We start from the raw sequence: 17,354 nt of genomic DNA, 5'->3' as shown, positions 1-17,354 counted from the left end.
ATCATTGTTGCATCCTGACATTTCCATTGCCGGAAACAGGCATCACAACTTAAAAATTTGGCCTTGATAGAACCAAGCATTTTCTGCCCATTGGTGGGAAAGTGCTGATTAATTGTGTCGTAGCCCTGTGAGAAAGTACGCCCAGCGCAAAGCACTAATTACGGGCCCTGCCTGGTTGAGAGAAAAGGGGGCAAAACTCTCAACAAAGGCTCATCTCATATCTCAAGACAATGAGGAGCCAAAATAATAGGGGAAAGGAGAAGTTAATGAGCTGTGTCACCTGGCATCTGCTGATGTAGGGACAAGGACTGACTAGTATAGTCTGTCTGTGGCCATGTGAGAGGAGAAAACATATTATGTATGTTCAAATGTGTTTTCACAGTTCGTCACTTTAAGTTCATTTTTCTGCAACATTGCCCAAAAGATAGAAAAATGTAGCGCAGCGATATAATAAATTTAAACTTTCTATTACTCTATTATTATGTATGCAATGTGAAGCTTTGTCAGTGTTGCTGTTTCTCCCCCTTTAGGTGTTCAGCCACTGTGACTGTCATTGTCTAGTCAGGTCTGTTAAGGTTTGAAGAATAAAAACAAAAAAACAAAGCTGTTCCCAATCACATGCTTTCCAAATGGCATTGCATGGTGGATCAAAAGCTGAGAGTATTCTATACATCCATCCATCCTCTTCTGCCTATCCTTGTAAGGGTCACGGGGGGAGCTGGAGCTTATTCCAGCTACCACAGGGCAAGAGGCAGGGTGCGCCCTGGACAGATCGCCTGACAGAGCCGCCTGTAGCAGTAATTCCATCAGTTGCTACTGTAGTTATGAAAACATCAGAAAGAAAATCAAAGTATAGGTACATATGCATTTGATGGAATGAAATACATTCTGTTCCAGATGCAAGTATGCTGCTAGCAGTTTTAAAATGCTGTGACTGGTGACATAATGTCGTAACCCTCAATTACATGCAGTAGGATTAAAACTGCCAGGTAAGCTTTGATATTTCACACTTTAGTTTTGACACAATATTTAAAAAACACAGAATTTTCACTTAAGTTGGTTAGTGTATTTCCCACAAATGTGGATAGGGACTTTAACCACTGTGCTAACTTTAAAAATCACCTCATGTGAACTTGAAATAAAATATAATAAGGCTGACACAGTATACATACTAACCTTTATTTTTGACCCTTCTTATTCAAAACATGCTGGCCACATGTTGTTATGAGGAGAACAGAGAAGAGGTCTGGCTTTCCAGAAACTGTATGTACAGTAAGCACATTTGTAATCCTGTAAAAACACAACTCAGCCATGTATTCAAAAATACTTTGAGAATCACAGAGAGGGTTTCCCCTGTGGATTTCACAGTCACAAAGGCAGTCCAGTCAAGTGTGGTTAGCGCTTAGCATGAGTTAGATGGGCGGTAGCAACAGTCCTGTTTTGACAGTAAATGACGTGATGTCAAACTACATTTAATGACACAAGGTATATTATAGGTTGAATACTGTTTTATTTGGCTTCAGAGTTTTGTTTTTCACTGACCTTGAGGGACAATTTCAGTAATATTCATCGAGAAAAAACTTGTTTCATGTCTCAAATAGAAGAAAATTTCTGTTGACAGGGCTAATTGTTAAGTGTGTGGTTGCTGATCTCAAGGCCAACGGACCACTTTTGGTTGTTCCACTAAAATTTGTATAATTTATTCAGAACCACAAAGTTTTTTCTCTACGTTGACTCTGCTTTCTGGTCATACTGTATCCATTGTGCACATTTTCAGTGTGCTGAGATTTTCTAATAATAGAATATAAACTACTTGGCAAGGAGGACTGCATTTAAAGATTCCACCTCCTTTGAAAAGGGGCTGGGCTTTGCAAAAGGGAATTCTATGTTTCATTTTGAAGTTATTGGTCCAGTTCCAAGACCATCTAGCCTCCAACGATCAAAGGTTGAGTCAGAGAAAAGCCTAGCGGGAGGCTTATGCAAAAATGTCATCTCGTTATTGCGAATGGGCTGCCATGTTGGAAACCATCGGCTCTCGTTTAAATGTCAATATACCCAGATGCACTTTGGCTGTGCTTGGTCAAGTCTGAAGTATGCAGAATGGAAAAAAAAAGAAAAACTTGTTGCTTGTATGAATAGAATTTGCAGGGTTTCAAAAGTTGCATTGATTAAATTCCTCAAACATCTACCAGGCTGATTTTAACTCCCAGTCCTCTAGAGTAACAAATCTTTGCAGTAAGTGACTGGCAGGACAGAACTTTGGCGATTTAAACAGGAAGCAGTGAATTAAATGTTTTTATTTATGGCACGTGAAATTTTTCATTGTACAATGTATGTACTCTATTCCTTTCAGTAAAGTCATCATTCCTCTACAGAAGTGACAATACACAGTTAAAGAAGATGAAGACAAGATAAAGGGCATAAAACATTCTTCAAAATCCTACAGATACCTCCTTCCATCCCCCCAAAGACAAGCACCATCTTCAGTGCTGATCCATTATGTTAATGGAACATAACAGGGTCACACTTCAAGCACTATGTTTCCACCTTTAAAAGCAGCAGGCCAGACATTCAAAATCCCATGACGGAATGGGGGAACTTCTGGATGTGTTGGAGGCAACTACCAGAGTGGAGTGAAAGGGAGGGGGGCCGATAGCGTTGCAAGGAATTTAAACAAAAGTATTTTTTTCCCCCTCAAAGCCGCCATCTTTCAGTCTGACGGTTACTGTAAACATCATTCCTGCACACAGCATTATAAGACATGCTTTCCCCACATTCTTTCAGTGCTTTTAACAGATGCAAAGTTGTCCATCTTTTACCTCTTCATGCTTACTCTTTGGAGGACGAAGCATTTAAATCAAAGTAGGCTGCACTGCAAGTACTCAAAGATTGTTTGGGGTCTCATACCTGATCAAGTTCTTTAGTCTTGTGACAAAAATATTTATAATTGTCTCACCACTCACTTTAGCTATGATTGAAAAATTCATCAAATCTTGATTTATAACCTTAATAACTTGGTGGGGAAACTTTATTCCACCATTTCCTAAATGTTAAAAAGAAAATCTGTTTTTTAAAGCACCAGGTGCTTGAACTCCAGTTGCCACACACAATGATATAAAGAAAACTTCAGAAATATTTCAGTGGCCTTTCTCAAATCACTGCACTTAAAAGCAGTCCTCACGCTTTGGGTTTGTATATAAAAATGCATAACTTGGCAGTATGCAGAGAAGGGAATGTACTCTATTCATCCAAACCCTACCTGGAGTGATTTCACTTTCAGGGAGTGTTATAGTCAGTATGCACATCTCAAAAATCTGTCTCAAATTAGGCTATAAAGACATTTATACCTGTTTTCAGAGTTCAATAAAGACATAAAATAAGTCTGTTTTAAAATATACTCCTCATTTTATTAACAGAGGCCAAATAAAACTCACATTTTATTTACAAAGAGAGGCAATAAATATCTTAATAATAGTCATAAAATTATTTTTTGCTTACATTTGTTTTTAAAAAAAAAAATCATAAACGTGTCATGTTGTTAGTAGCAACTCATACAAAAGACCTGCCTGACAGCAGGTAAATACATACTACGGGTGATAAGAGGCTGGAGTTTGTTGTCAGTGAGAAAAAATAATTATAAAAGCAGACTTTTCCCTTTAGGATTCAGATTTGAAAACAAAATAAAACTACCATGCTGCTGAAAGTATTCCCTGGATCCTTGACGTATTGGTCATCTGGATTTTTGAGGAAATTGTTTAATTGTTAAATATGAGTTCATGAGGTGATGTGGAGTGTATTATGTACAGTATTCCTATCCATGGATGACTAATCTGCATAAAGCTAAGCCTTCCCAAAAGCATCTTTGAGACTATCTTCCAGTGAGAGTGAAAGGAGCGAAGATGAGCTCACAGTCAAAAGATGATTTTGTAACAGCGAGAGAATTAAGGAGAGACAGAGAGAGAAAGAAAATGAGTCAACAGAAAGGTTCCTGAAATCAACCGAATGCAGACCGTGTAGGTGAAGATAAACAAAAGATTAAGGAGGTAGAGGAAGTCATCATCAGCCCCCAGACAGTAGCTCCGACTCAAAGAATTAAGGCAGCTTTTTGTTGTGGAACAGCTCTAACCCATGCAAAGAAGAGCTGTAAAAGATGCAATCTGAGGGGAGATGAAAGGGATTAAGATCCCTACTCAAATGCAATGAAGTTGGAAGACAGTGTGAATTTATGTATCACATCAGCTGTTGTATTTTTGTGTTGGTTTTTCAGTCTTTAAACAGAACAAAAGCCACGTTTGGCGCTTGACTAGTCAAAGCATGTTGGGTTTCAGCTGAATCTCAGGCTGTATGGAAATCTCACACAGTACTTGGAGGCTTCCGCGCATTCTAGGAGCTGAGCCACACATGGAAAGAAAGAAGACGAGAAAGAGAGAGACCTGTAAAATATTGCACTCGAAGCTACACAGTTATTCTGGCAGCACAGTGTCACCTGCAACTGCCACCTCTCTCCGTTTCATCTCCATGGTTTCTAATTCCAGTGGAAAGTATGGGATCCGCATTGTCAGGGGCAACACAAACAAAAACCGACAGGTATTCCAATAAATCTCTAGTTGGCTGATTTTTATAACATTGCATCAGCTCCTGCTTTTGTCAAAAAGAAAGCATGCCTTCAGCTTGCAGTTCATATGTAGCTGAGGGCCACGATCACAGGAATTCGCTCAGAGGTCCTTTAGTTTATCCAGTATAAATAACATGACAGAAACATTAGCTCAATGGCATCAACCCAGAAGAATCCGACAGTTAGGAAATATTCAGTCATCCTGAAATACAAAAATAAAAAATCTTTATTTTTTGTTCTTTTAGTCAGTCTTTCTTTTACAGAAAAGAAGTCTTCTTTTAAGAATCTTGAGATTTTCAGGTACAGTTTTTTTCCTCCACGAGGAAAACTAGAGCTGTCCCATTAGTCCTGTCAGTTCCTCTTTGCGTTGGATTTTAACCGCCGAGCCCTTCGTGTCCGCTTAGTTACTGTGGTGAAGCGAAACTCCTGCACTGGGTTCACCTTGCCCTTCGGCTGGCGTTTCATAAAGTGGACTTCCTGTTGTCGTTGCGTGGTCCGCGAGCCTTTCTTAGGCCGCCCTTTCCGATTGAATCCGAGGTACCATCCTTTGTACTTGGCAGAGACGAGAGCCGTGTAGTTGTTCTCCAGGAATTCCTCGATAAAGACACACTCCTGCTTCCTTCCATCAGGCTGAAAGAAAAAAGAACAAGAATGCAGAGGAAGTTATCATCTGACACTAATTATTAATATAGTAGTGTGGCCTTTGAATAGTCTACCTCATTTTCTCCTCTTTTTCAGTTTGGAGTGATTTTGTGTTGCAATCTAAGTTTTCCCGTCACATGGTTATAACGTACTCACAGATCAAAAAGGGTTTCAGTCACAGCTGAAAATACAATTGTTAATCAGCGGTGCTAGTTTCAGTCATTATGCAAATGTACTGTTTATAGGGTCGGGGAAACCTGCAGTCAACTGAGAGTGAAGAAGTCACTTGAATGAGTTTGGATGAGTTTCACCCACTGAAAAGGTTACGTTTAACAGAATCAACTTTTTGTGAGGTAAAAAAAAGTTCTCCCTGTGATGTGAGAGTTAATGTTAGGTAAGCGTAAACATATTAACTGTTACTTGACTCATTCCCATTTTTACCACTAATGCACTCTCGCTAGTTGAGAAAATTGAACTCTTTAAATAATTGTAGAAAATCTTTTTATTTGAGCTTCCTTGCTGCTTAGAAAGTTTCTATATAAATTCCAAAGATAATACGGAAAAAAAATCTAACAGTTTCTCTAAAGCTCACATTTAGTTAATCTATACAAAACAAAACAAAGTGGTGCAGTGGCAGATAAAATTAAATATCTGGCTTTACAGAATATTATGGGACGGACAACTTTTTAGAGCAGTGACGTCTTGCAGTTGGATGGATTTCTTAGCTTGTAATTCAGTTATGCTAGCTATATCCCGTTGCATCTAGCTTTTATGCAAAGTTAAGCTAGCTATCTCCCAGCTCTATAGCATAGGTATACAAGTACACTACATATGGCTATGTATAGGATGACACACAGGAAGCTCTCACACCATATAACGTTCATAAAAGATGGTCTTAAAATTAAAGTCAGCCGAAGTGCCTTCAACCTGCATAATCTCTGTAGGCCAGGAGGGGGCACTCCTCTGGTTGCACCTCTCTGATTCTCATAGAATTCTCATAGAAGTCTACAGGAAATGGCTCTTGGCTCAACTCATTAACACTTTCTTGATAGGTTTAGAGTTAAAAATAGTAAAATATTGACAGACACAAAATCAATACATCACTGGGTTTCAGACAAATCAGAGGCCAGGAAAATGAACACTAACATGGCAAATTCTGGCATTTGGGTTAAAGACAGTTTAGAAATCTTGATGGGAACATAATTTAGTTCTAGCAGACGACCGCAGCGAGGGAAAACTTGAGTGAAATAATCCAGTCGCACCAATGCTAAGAACATGATTTATTAGAGAAACAGCACATGCGCTCTAAAAAATGTTACAGTTTCAAATGTTAGCTTTTTTCACACTGAAATGGTCATCTGCCGAGCCACATGCAGTCATCCTGCACTTGTGGCCACCTGGTGCGACTAAGTGATATAATTGCAATGGTATTCCTCCTAAGTGACTATTAGTCTCTCAATGCATTTTGGTGATTGCAGACTGTAATTGACTGATCGAGTGTCAAAGGAGTAGGCCGATTACGTAATGGAAGAATGGCTGTGAGTTATCAAAGAGGTTTTGTTAGGGTGTAGAAAAACAGCAGGAGAAAGCAGATCCTAGGCTGCGTTTGATTCAGCATGGATTAAGTGCACGCTTTAAAATATCAGTATTCATTGAATATTACCATAGTGAAAATCAAAATGTACTCACCATTCCAACTATTTTGCCCTTCTCATTCATGCAAATGTAATGTTCGCTCTCTTTTCCTTTTATTCGGACGTGGCTCCCAAAGGTTTCTGTCTCAACAATAAGGAGAGCTGCAAATGAAAAGAAAAGAAAAACACATCCAATTAATGCCATGTATATGTCTTGTAGCACACATACCTTAAGGAGTCAAACACATTTAGTTGATTCTGTAAGAATACAAGTTTTAATCATGGTTAACTTCTTTTGTTATTTTTTAGTTAAAGAAACACAAACAAAAGGACACAGTATTGTGATCATTAGCTAAATGATGATTTTCTTGACTAAATGCAGTTAAAATATTTCAATTCAAGTAGAACATTATTTAAAAATTCCTTGTATGATACACATCAGAAAAACAATGCCACTGTCACTTCAGTAGTCCACTTTAAAAACCTATCTCGGTAGCCTTTTTAGTTTTCCGTGCCCACTCCGCCACCCCAGTGTTAACCCCTGCGAGGTCACCTTTGTCTCTGCTCACCCTCTGACCAGTAAAGAGATCTGCCAAACATTTGTGGAGCGGTTATGTGCCCCTCCAGATTAGGTTTCAAGTTCCCTTTAGTCTGTGCTCACTCAATCAAAAAGTTAAGATGATCCATTTGTTTAACACACAGAGCCATTCAGTAGCACTCAAGGGAGGAGAGAAAGAATAGTCGAAGGGGACGGGATAGGCTCGGGGGCAGAAATAACTCTCCACCCCCCCTAAATCCAACCTTGGGAGAAAAGTGGTAGGTAATCTGTCTTAAAGGTGAGGGAAGAAATAGTTATTCATTCTTCATTTGCAAAAGATTTGTTTGTACGTCTTACTTGGGATCTAAAGAATAGCACATCGGACTTGGTTTTATCGTCGAATAGATATGCAGGGACATCCTTAAAAAAGAAAAGACAGCCCAACAACATTGGTTTTCACACAAATAAAATAATATTCTGAAAGAAACTACTGCCATGAATGCAAATTTAGGAAATCTTTAACCACACCTTGGCCTTTTCATTGTGAGCTACTTTTACAAAAAGACCCAAAAATTCAACCTCAGTTATGCTGGAGACTGAGAACATCAGATAAAACAATATTTCCCTCCTTACTGTAAGTTGTTCTTTGTCTGTGACCCAGTTCCAACCCCTATCTTGAGTTTTTCTGGGAAAACACTAATGGTTTGATCTTTATAAAAGAAGAGTTTGGCAGCTTAAGGCATCAATAAACGTAATTAGATCCTTGAGTCATAGTTACAGTGAAATGCAAACACTTGGAGGAATCTCACTGTTGTCAATACCTCTAACAAGTGGCACTGAGTTGACAAAGGAGGGAATGTGGTGCTTTTATTTACACTGTAAGCACTTGAATACCCCTAATCTCCATAATCCACAACCTTAAAAATTGCTGAATGTATGAACCGGGTGCTTCAATAATCTCACAGCAGCCTTGTGAGTGTAGGACTCCTCAATGCTTCCCAGTTTTTTATGGATAAACAAAAAAAGGTCTAAAACATGAAAAGGGTGTATTTTATTTAACGGAGCAGAAGTCAGAAGATCAAAAGAAAATGAAAAAATATGACAAAAGTTACAGACAAACTTGCCAAACGTCTACTTTCTAAAGTTAAAGAGACACACAGGCAGAACTGTGAGCCATGAACCCCTTCGCTTCTGAGGTATGCTGCACTTTTTCTGCCTTGCTTCCATATGAATAATACAGGTTGCTGCCATATTTTGACCTCAGCAAAAGGCCACCTGTTCAAAAAGCTGAAAAAGTCAGCATTAATCAAAGATTGCAGCTTTTATCAATTTAAAAGCCTTTGCAATGACCCGCCATCACTCTTGGCAGACATCACTTACAATGGACTGTTCTGGAAAATGACTGGTCTGGTCTCCTAAAAGTAATGACTACGCTACATTAATACCTAAGAAGATTTATAATACCAGTGATGTTAACTGGAGAGATACCTACTTAGGAGTATATTAGCAATATATTATATTTCTTCAGCAGCGTATTTTGGTCCCTGTATGTGAAGCTGCAGACACTATGCATGAATTAGAGTAAGGAGAGTTATCTCACTGAGCATTATTGCTGCAAAGGAGTTCACAGGTGCCAGGTACTGCAGCTGGATGGGGAGGAGGAGGTGGGGGGGATGGGAGGAGGGGTGGAGGGTGGAATTGGCAAAGCCTCATGGGAAAAATTGGATCTGCTTCCACTCAAGCTCTAACAAGCAGTGAGGAAACTTCGCCTCGGCGCATCTGTGACTGAACACACTCACTCAAAGGCATTCAAGACCAGCAATTTTAGAGCCGTGAGTCAGCTGTTATGAGCAAAATATCTGCAGGGAAGCACAACATAAGCCCCACTGCTTTGCGTTTGGACTACTACTTCAAAAGGGTGCTATACTGACCATCGATTTAGTCATTCGCCATACTCGTTTTAAACCAAAATAGCAAAGTGCACGTGAAAAAAAAAGAAAAAAGAAAGAAAGAAAAGACAGAGAACACTTTAAAAAGATGATAAAAGCCTAAGATTTATCTGAAATACTACTAATTACATAACAACAATGATAATTACTGGGTCAATCTGCCAAACGTATTTTGACATCTTCAGACTTAATGCTTAACATTTTCAGGTGAGCACTTTTACACTGCTTGGCTGAACAAAACTCTCCTGGCTTTCCGAAACCGTGTATATAAATTTGATTTCTTGTAATGCAAATGTGAGATTTCCCCAGTTTGCATGATGGAAGTTCACAGTAACCAAGTTGAGACTGAATCCTTAGAGGGCAAAAAACTATATTTTACAACTCAGAAACCAAAAGAAAACAATATTTTTACCATCAGATACCAACAAGTCTTGGTCTGTATTAGACCCCCCCAAAAAGCATAACACTGCTGACATATGACTCCAACAGGATAAAAACAGACTTGCCCCAGATACCCAAATCCTGCAGTAAACATCAACAGCAAAGTCAGCAATTTCAGTATGTATTCATCCACCCCAACCTGTAGTTGGTGGCTTTGAAAAGTCACCATCCTCTCTTGAGCCAGCCAAACACAGAGCACGGAAAACCACCGACAAACAATGAGTAGTAAACAGCCAAAGTGGCTGGTGGAGATAGAAAAGCTCTGGCTGGCAGGTAATTTCTCATCCTATTATAACAGCCTAGCTAAATGTCAAGTGAGATGCACAGGAGTTCTCCCATACCATACTTGCCCCCATCATCTCCATTGGCGTTGACTTTCTTTCCCAAGATCTGGACGTGTTTGCCAGTGGTTCTGCTGTAGAGTTGATAGATCCGGACTTGCTTCCGGCTCAGGTCATCTGGGTTTCTGGTGTGGTTTTCGATGTAAAACCTGAAATCAGCAGAGCGCTGCTGCGATTCCTGCACAGATGTGAGACAGGAGGAAACAGAGAGAGGGACAGTAGATGAAGAAACAGAGAGGAGGAGAGACAGATGGTGAGAGATCATCGTAGCACAGGTATTAATAGTAATGTGCACTGCTCATTTTATGGGCCTGGTGTAAAAAGAAAAAAAAAAATTGCCCCAGGGTTTTAAAAACTCATATAACAACCTGGAAATTGTGCTGTGGCTTTTTAGTGTTTTGCTCCTTGCTTTTAACTGACACATTTTATATGCAATGCATTTACAAGCTGCTAACTATGTTACGAGACATGTTAATGAAGTCACGGTTTGAGTAAAAATTGCACAGAGCAAGAGCAAACCATACAGTGAAAACTGAGTGTTGGTTTATATTGACAGAGTATATATTCTGTGCCCTGGGCAATACTGAGAAACCTGTATTCCATTTCCACAAGCAAGCAAGCCACTAGCAATTATACACCTGAAGCATCCAGACCTGTTGCACTATCATCAAACAAATATCTGCCTGCAGGCAAAGTAAAGTCCATAAATTAGGAAATGCAGCAGGCGGAGGACAAGATGGAAAGAGACACCTCAAACCATAAAAGTTCTCTTGTGGGAGGAATTTTTGTAAAAATCGCATTGAAACCTGCTTCTCAAAACTCACTGGTCAGCTGTTTAGGAATAAATTTAGACTTGACATGAAAATAGAGGAAATTGCAGAATTCAGTGGCAGCTCAGTAAAACGACTGTGACTCAACACGTGGAAGAGGAAACGTATACTTTCAGAAGCCCTGGAATCTAAGTTCACGCCAAAATCCCATTTCCCCAGCTGTATGGTGTCGTAATTGCACAGTAATGGCTTTTTATGTGGCTGTTCTCAGGTGGCTAATTATATACACATTACATACCCCAAGTCCTTGTTATTCTAGTAAAATGACTGACATGTAGCAAACTTGATTGGAAATTATGGCCTCTACCGAACAAATCCTTAAAATCAGAGAGGAAAAAGTAAACAATTTCGCAAAACTGGGTGCAATTCTGAAGAGGCTTCCGACAACGCTCTGCTGAAACATGTCGTATGAGTCGTGCACCACGGATGTTGTCCACGAACATGGGTTCTACTGAAGAAGCCCGGCTTTACAGTTTAACCTCAATAAACCAAACTAAAAGACACGTTTGAGCACCAACTCATCTGTAAACATTTTAAATTGCCAAAAAGGTCATGAGGTGCAGATTAAGTAGCACTTCTTGGTCATGTTTCAAAGAGCCTTTGAAATATGAAAGATATGCTTGCTTGTTATGGCATATTTGGTCTACAACGGTGACATATCCTCTGTGTCTGTTGACATTTAGGAAACACGAATGATATTATTTTTGGCATCAGACAGTGTGGAAAATAAGACGCTGAAGATAATCAAATCAAATGTACTCGCTTACTCAAATTTGGCATGTGATGGCTTTTTTGTCTCTAGTCACAGATTGACTATCCCCCTATAAGAATATTCTATAGTATCTTTTCCCCAATTACTTCAAAGAAGTACACAACCTTCATGATACAATACAGAACAATGATGTTACACACTGCCCTAGAATATATTTCGATTTTTCTGCACATAACACAATATGAAATCAAAATAAATCACAAGAAGAACCCTCTGGAAAACTCTGAAAACTAAACATTCCCTGGTCTTCAATACTCACAATCCTAAACCCAACCTGGACCACCAGAGGCTTGTACTGCAAAGCAGATTTGGGGTTTGTTGGGGTCAATTCAGGTTTAACCTTGATTCTTCAGAGCTGCAGTGGTTGTTATCTTCGTACTAGGATACCACACCATGCTAACACATCTCGAACTCTTAACCTCCATCACAGCTTATGTTTTACTTAACATACTAATCCAAACAAAAAGACTTGTTTCTGGCTAATCAGTTCTTGTGAAAAATACTGTCAGTGTCAGACTTTGTCGAAGGTCCCATGGAGATGGGTGGATTTAGAGAGGGTCTCTTAGGAGGGTAAGAGTATTCCAGAAAAACCCTTTGCCGTTCCTTGACAAGAGATATAGATTATCAGAGATGAAACTGCTTATCTTTGTAAGCTGATTAAGGCACTGATTGAAGCCTTTGTTGATCTTACAAAGATGTAAGAGAGGAGTCTGCTTACTGGCTGGAAATATCCTTTTATATTTGCACATTAAAACTGACCAAACAAATGGAAATTCTAGAGAAAGAGTTGTCATTTTACATTTGTGAGTCGTGAAAGTTTCAGTGTCTGTTGTTCTACACAGTATGTGTCTTAAAAAAATGATAAATATCAACAGTTGAGTGGGTATTTCAGATACAGCAGTTAAAGAAACTGACGGGGGAGAAAAGTGTCACCATTTCAGGTGAAGAAGTTAGTTAAATAGAGTCTTAGGGGCTGGATTACCAGTGACTAATGCATAACAGTGTAAAAGTAAGCATGTGTCCAATGGTTCCAGCAAACTTGCTTATCGTAGAATAAGTACAACAGTGTTTAAAAGCTGAACATTAACATCATCTGTTGTCAATGTTCTTTCTTAATATGAAACTCAAAGCTGAAGAACAAGAAAAAAAAAATGAACGCACAACAAAACATAGCCTAACTGGGCTGCTGAGGGATTTATCCCAAATCTCCCCATCTCTAAACAAACATAAAGGTGTGTTTGGTAGACAGTTGCATTTCATGTCAAGGGAAAGGCGAGCCTAAGCACATGGCTGAGGTGAACGCTAGCGACAACAGCTTTTTTTTTTTTTTTTAAATCACTCTGTCTCCTTTCTTCAAAGACAACACGAAAACGGATATGGTTGAAACTTCAAAAGTCTGGCACTCAGTTCCACTGAGGAAGTGAAGTTGTCGCAGTCATCTAAGATACACCTTGCTATCTGCTCCCCCCCCCACACACACACACACACACACACATTCATACATACATACATACAGATGGGGTCACACACACTCACATACAGAAAAACATTCCGACAGACATTGGCAGTGTATTCAAAGTTAACTTCCAAGTGCGGTTGCTTCTTTTGTTTTACCTCATAAAGTCACAACCACAGCATGACATGCAAGAGCCATTAAGCCATACCGAGGAGCATTGAGAAGGAGTGGAGGATAAAGGCATGTCCCTGCATTTTTCTAAGATAAATGATTAGGCTGAAACCACTGAAGCCATGAACATCCTCTGTTTACCTGTAGCTATCATCTGACGAACTTTAAATCACAACAAGCATGAAGTTCACATTAAAAAAATAATAACCAAAAATGTTGGGTCAAGTGAAGAGGGGTCAACTTTTTTCATCAACTGTGTTTGTGCCATTTCTGTTGAAATAATCTGATTACACAGTTTTAAGATTGCAATTTCTAATTTCAGGTTGGTTTACATTTTGTCCCTAGGAAATTTACCTATTACTCTAAAAGCTGATGGTTTTCAGGTTGGGACAATGTGATCCTAGCAGCAGTAACTGTAACCAATAAAATATATTGTTTATAGTTTACAAACAAACACTCCTTTTATTCCTTATTCTTGGTATAGTTTTTATTTTTCAATTAAAAGAAAGAAAGAAATGTAGTAACTTTTAAAAGATGTAATTACATAAACACTAAAACGTTGCCAACTTTTTAAGAGCTGTTTGTTAAAAAACGGATGAGATACCGGTACCTTTTAAGGCAGGGTATCCTGTTTTTATTAAATGTCGTAGATCACAATAACACCGAGAAATTAATATGAAACAACTGTGTGTGCAATATTATGGTCGGACACGTCATACCAACAAACCCATCAGATAGTTTTATGAGAGAAGGAGTGTGCTGACTGCATCCTATGTGAATCACGGCGCGCAATCAATTAGCTGAGTGGGTGCCTGCAAATCATTACTGTTCAAAGTGAGACGCGCAACTAATAAAAGCTGAGCGCCAAAAGAGCCATCTGTTCAAAGAACAACTGTTAACCCCAGGGATCGCAATATTTTTTTTACACAATTCTGCTGTAAAATATCGAAACTGCTACTTGAATGTCAAATTGCAAACATCGGGTTTTAATTAAGGTGTAGCCCGGATAATTGTACTGATTTGAATGAATAATGAACATTTTGAATATACATTAATTATGCATTACTGTAATACTCGTGACAAGTATTTAAATCACATAAATGATATTTCACGGGGTTTTTGTGGTTTACTGTGCGACTAAGTTTTTGTTTATTTTTTTGGTGTTGTTGTTGTTGTTGTTTTTTTTTTTTTACTGTGGCACGCAGTAGACCCAAAATTTGTCACTTTTTTCCTCATCATTCTAACCAATTAGTATTGAAATGAACAGAATTAAAGCACATGAATTTCCTGTCCTGCGTGGCAAAGACCGTCGTGAAATTAAACTATAACCGTGATATAATCAACAGTTACATCAAAAAGCTGCACAGGGACATACAAACACATACACACAAAAAGTAATAAAACATACCTGCAGTTGGAAATAGAACACCAGAAAATGTAAACACCTAAGTGGAGAGGAGAGAGAAGGGAAGACGGGAGTTAATCACACAGGCAATTACGTGAAAAATAAACGCTGCCTACCTGGATGACAGCAATCCAAAAATATGAAGCGTTTGGCGACTTCTATTGGTAAGAATGCATGAGTTTGTGTGCAAAAGCAAACGGAGAGGTGGAAGACTTACAGGTATATGAACCTCGAAGGCAGGAGAGACATCTTGACTTGCAGAAATACAGCTGAAATACACCTGCTTCCACTGATTTAGCCCCAGGAAAGGTTGGCGAAATCGCCCCCCTCTCTCGCTCCGTTTCGCTCCCCTGTGCGTATTTTACGCACACAGCTCCGGGGGTAAGTAGGAGACTGGATCCCAGTGTAAGGGCAGATGACGGGACACCAGCGGCAGAGTTACGGAGTGCAACATTGGGTGCTTCCTTGTTGGATGAAATTATCCAGAAGATTATTTCTTCTCTGCTCAGTCTCCTTCACTTCCCGAAAAAAAAAACCCGTCTCCGCAAGTCTGTGTCAAGAATGGAAGTCAGTATTCGACCTCTCCAAAACCTCTCTAAAAAGTATCCTTCAGTTTTGCGCACCAACAGCTAAGTTACCCCACAAACCGAAGGTTGTTGCTCCAGAGATCACATGCTTCTCATCTCCGTCCGTACCTGTGCTGGATTTCTACACCTTGCATGGATCATTTTACGCTACCAAGTGCAAGAGTAAAAAAAGAAAGTGGCGATAAATAAAAGAGCAGTCCACCAAAACGAAGTTGTTTAATATGGGAGGACAAACTTTCAATTTATATTTAAAAAAAAAAGAAGTGCTGAGCAATCGCAGCGGTAGCAACAGGAGCGGATCCCTGGAGAGGTTCGGGAGCTGAGGATGGCGCAGCAGTGCCTGTCAGTGGTGTTTGTGCGTCTGCGGCTTGAGATTTGGGCACAGAGAGGCTTTTTTGTTGTTGGTGGGTGGAAACATGTCAGCGGTTAGCACCTGATAGGGTAATCTTGGAGAGACCATCATCTTGGAGAGGGTTTTTTCTGCTTGGTGGGCGAAGCGTTGCGCAAAGAACTTGAACACAGAGATTAGGTGCTTTTTTTTTTTAAATTTAGTTTAGATTTGGACTTTTTTTTTATTAATTAATTTTGTTTTTTAGAACTTTTAGGACTGAATGTGTATTCTCACATAAACAAAGATAACCCAATCCGACAATCTAATATGCACTCTATGTATTTAATTGAAAAAAAAACAAGTCGATTCAGTGGTTTTGTATTTATTATTATTATTATTATAATTGTTGTTAGCTGAAATTAGGCGTTCTAAGTGTTACAGAAACTATTTGTCCCTAAAGTTATTTGTGCGTTTTAAACAGCGAATGGTTTGTGTATTGGCCTGGCTCTCCCAGACAGCATTCAAATGCAGGTTGTCTCGAATTTTTTCAGTAATGTGCTATAACTTACCCTGAATTTAAATGAGAGAGAGGTGTGAATGTGGTTGGGAGTAGCTTACTTCAGAGCTGGTAGCAGTAAAGTGAGTCCATCTCTGCATGCTGCCTTAAAAAAAAGAGAAAACCTTTGTGGCTGGCCCTTATTGTCCCATTAAAACTGGGTCCTCGGGATTCTTCTCCCATTGATATTCAAAATGATTCTAAATGATCACATACATAACTCCCCATGCTGGGAATTTCAAAGGGTTCCCTGCAGCTAGTTCAGTGGGAATTGAAAATGAGTGTTTAACTAAGAACTCGAGCTTATAATTTCTGCTAGCAGAAAAAAGTCAGGAAAGTATCTATCACTTTAATTTAAAATATATTGTGTTTATGAGTTTTTAAAAGCCTGTATCTTTCCTGCAAGTGCATGGATAATGTGGGTTTATCCAGTGATTTATGGCTCTCTGCCTAACAAGACTCCTTGATCCTGTCAACCTCAGTGCACTGTACAAATCCCTTTAACACACCTGATGTACAATGTAATTTAAAGCATGACTAATTTAGTCTTGTCTGCCTTAGGGAGGGAAATCACCAAAAAATGAGCAAATAGTAATTATCCTAAAAGATAATTTGATTACTTCCTTAGAAATGAAGGGCTTTCAGATTGTGTGAGCAAACAATAGCTGCTGCTCATTGATTTCTCTGAAGGTCAAATGTAAATGCACCTGACAATTGATTTAAAGGCAGGATGATAAACAGCAATTATCACACTGAATGTGATACAGCCAGCATTGTGGAATCACTCATCGCCTCTTAAGCACATGTTTGCGACAAACCTCTCGGAGCATGACTGTAACTCCACAACTAAGGGGTGGGAGCAAGAGGCTTGGATGTGGCCACCTGTGAAGCACAAGAAGGAGAAAACCTTTCCTGGCTCTTGGAAAAAGGGAAGGCCCCCTTTTTAGGGGACTTTTATCATTTCATCAGTGTTACAAGTATGGGAATAAGCAATGGCCACAAGCCAACTGTGTGATGGTTCTGCAATGCACTTGTCTGGTCTAGTAGTCACTTTGGCAGCTGACCAATTGCAGGAGTCAGCAGGTA

At 39.3% G+C, this 17,354-nt stretch overlaps 1 protein-coding gene across 2 annotated transcripts; it reads right to left on the bottom strand.

Annotated features, from left to right (window-relative positions):
- Nucleotides 1–2,365: 2,365 nt before the first annotated feature.
- fgf24 (fibroblast growth factor 24) lies at nt 2,366–15,758 on the bottom strand. 2 transcript variants are annotated; one of them, XM_086259121.1, is made up of 5 exons: nt 15,012–15,758; nt 14,798–14,834; nt 10,161–10,338; nt 6,947–7,053; nt 2,367–5,245 (listed from the first exon to the last, which is right to left on the bottom strand). In XM_086259121.1, exons 1-5 carry the CDS (start codon nt 15,041–15,043, stop codon nt 4,967–4,969), a joined length of 633 nt encoding a protein of 210 aa, XP_086115247.1. In that variant the 5' UTR covers nt 15,044–15,758; the 3' UTR covers nt 2,367–4,966. The 2 variants fall into 2 exon arrangements, with proteins under 2 accessions (XP_086115239.1, XP_086115247.1); XM_086259113.1 differs by lacking the exons at nt 14,798–14,834; nt 15,012–15,758 and having other exon boundaries at nt 2,366–5,245; nt 10,161–14,768.
- Nucleotides 15,759–17,354: the final 1,596 nt, after the last annotated feature.

This window comes from Aulonocara sp. 'chitande type north' Nkhata Bay, linkage group LG2 (genome assembly GCF_057382095.1).
Source record: "Aulonocara sp. 'chitande type north' Nkhata Bay isolate Kocher_YH1m ecotype deep benthic linkage group LG2, A_spYH_male_GT1.1, whole genome shotgun sequence".
Taxonomy (NCBI): domain Eukaryota; kingdom Metazoa; phylum Chordata; class Actinopteri; order Cichliformes; family Cichlidae; genus Aulonocara; species Aulonocara sp. 'chitande type north' Nkhata Bay.
Note: the sequence above shows the minus strand (reverse complement) of the source record. Positions and strands in the feature narration are given on the sequence as shown.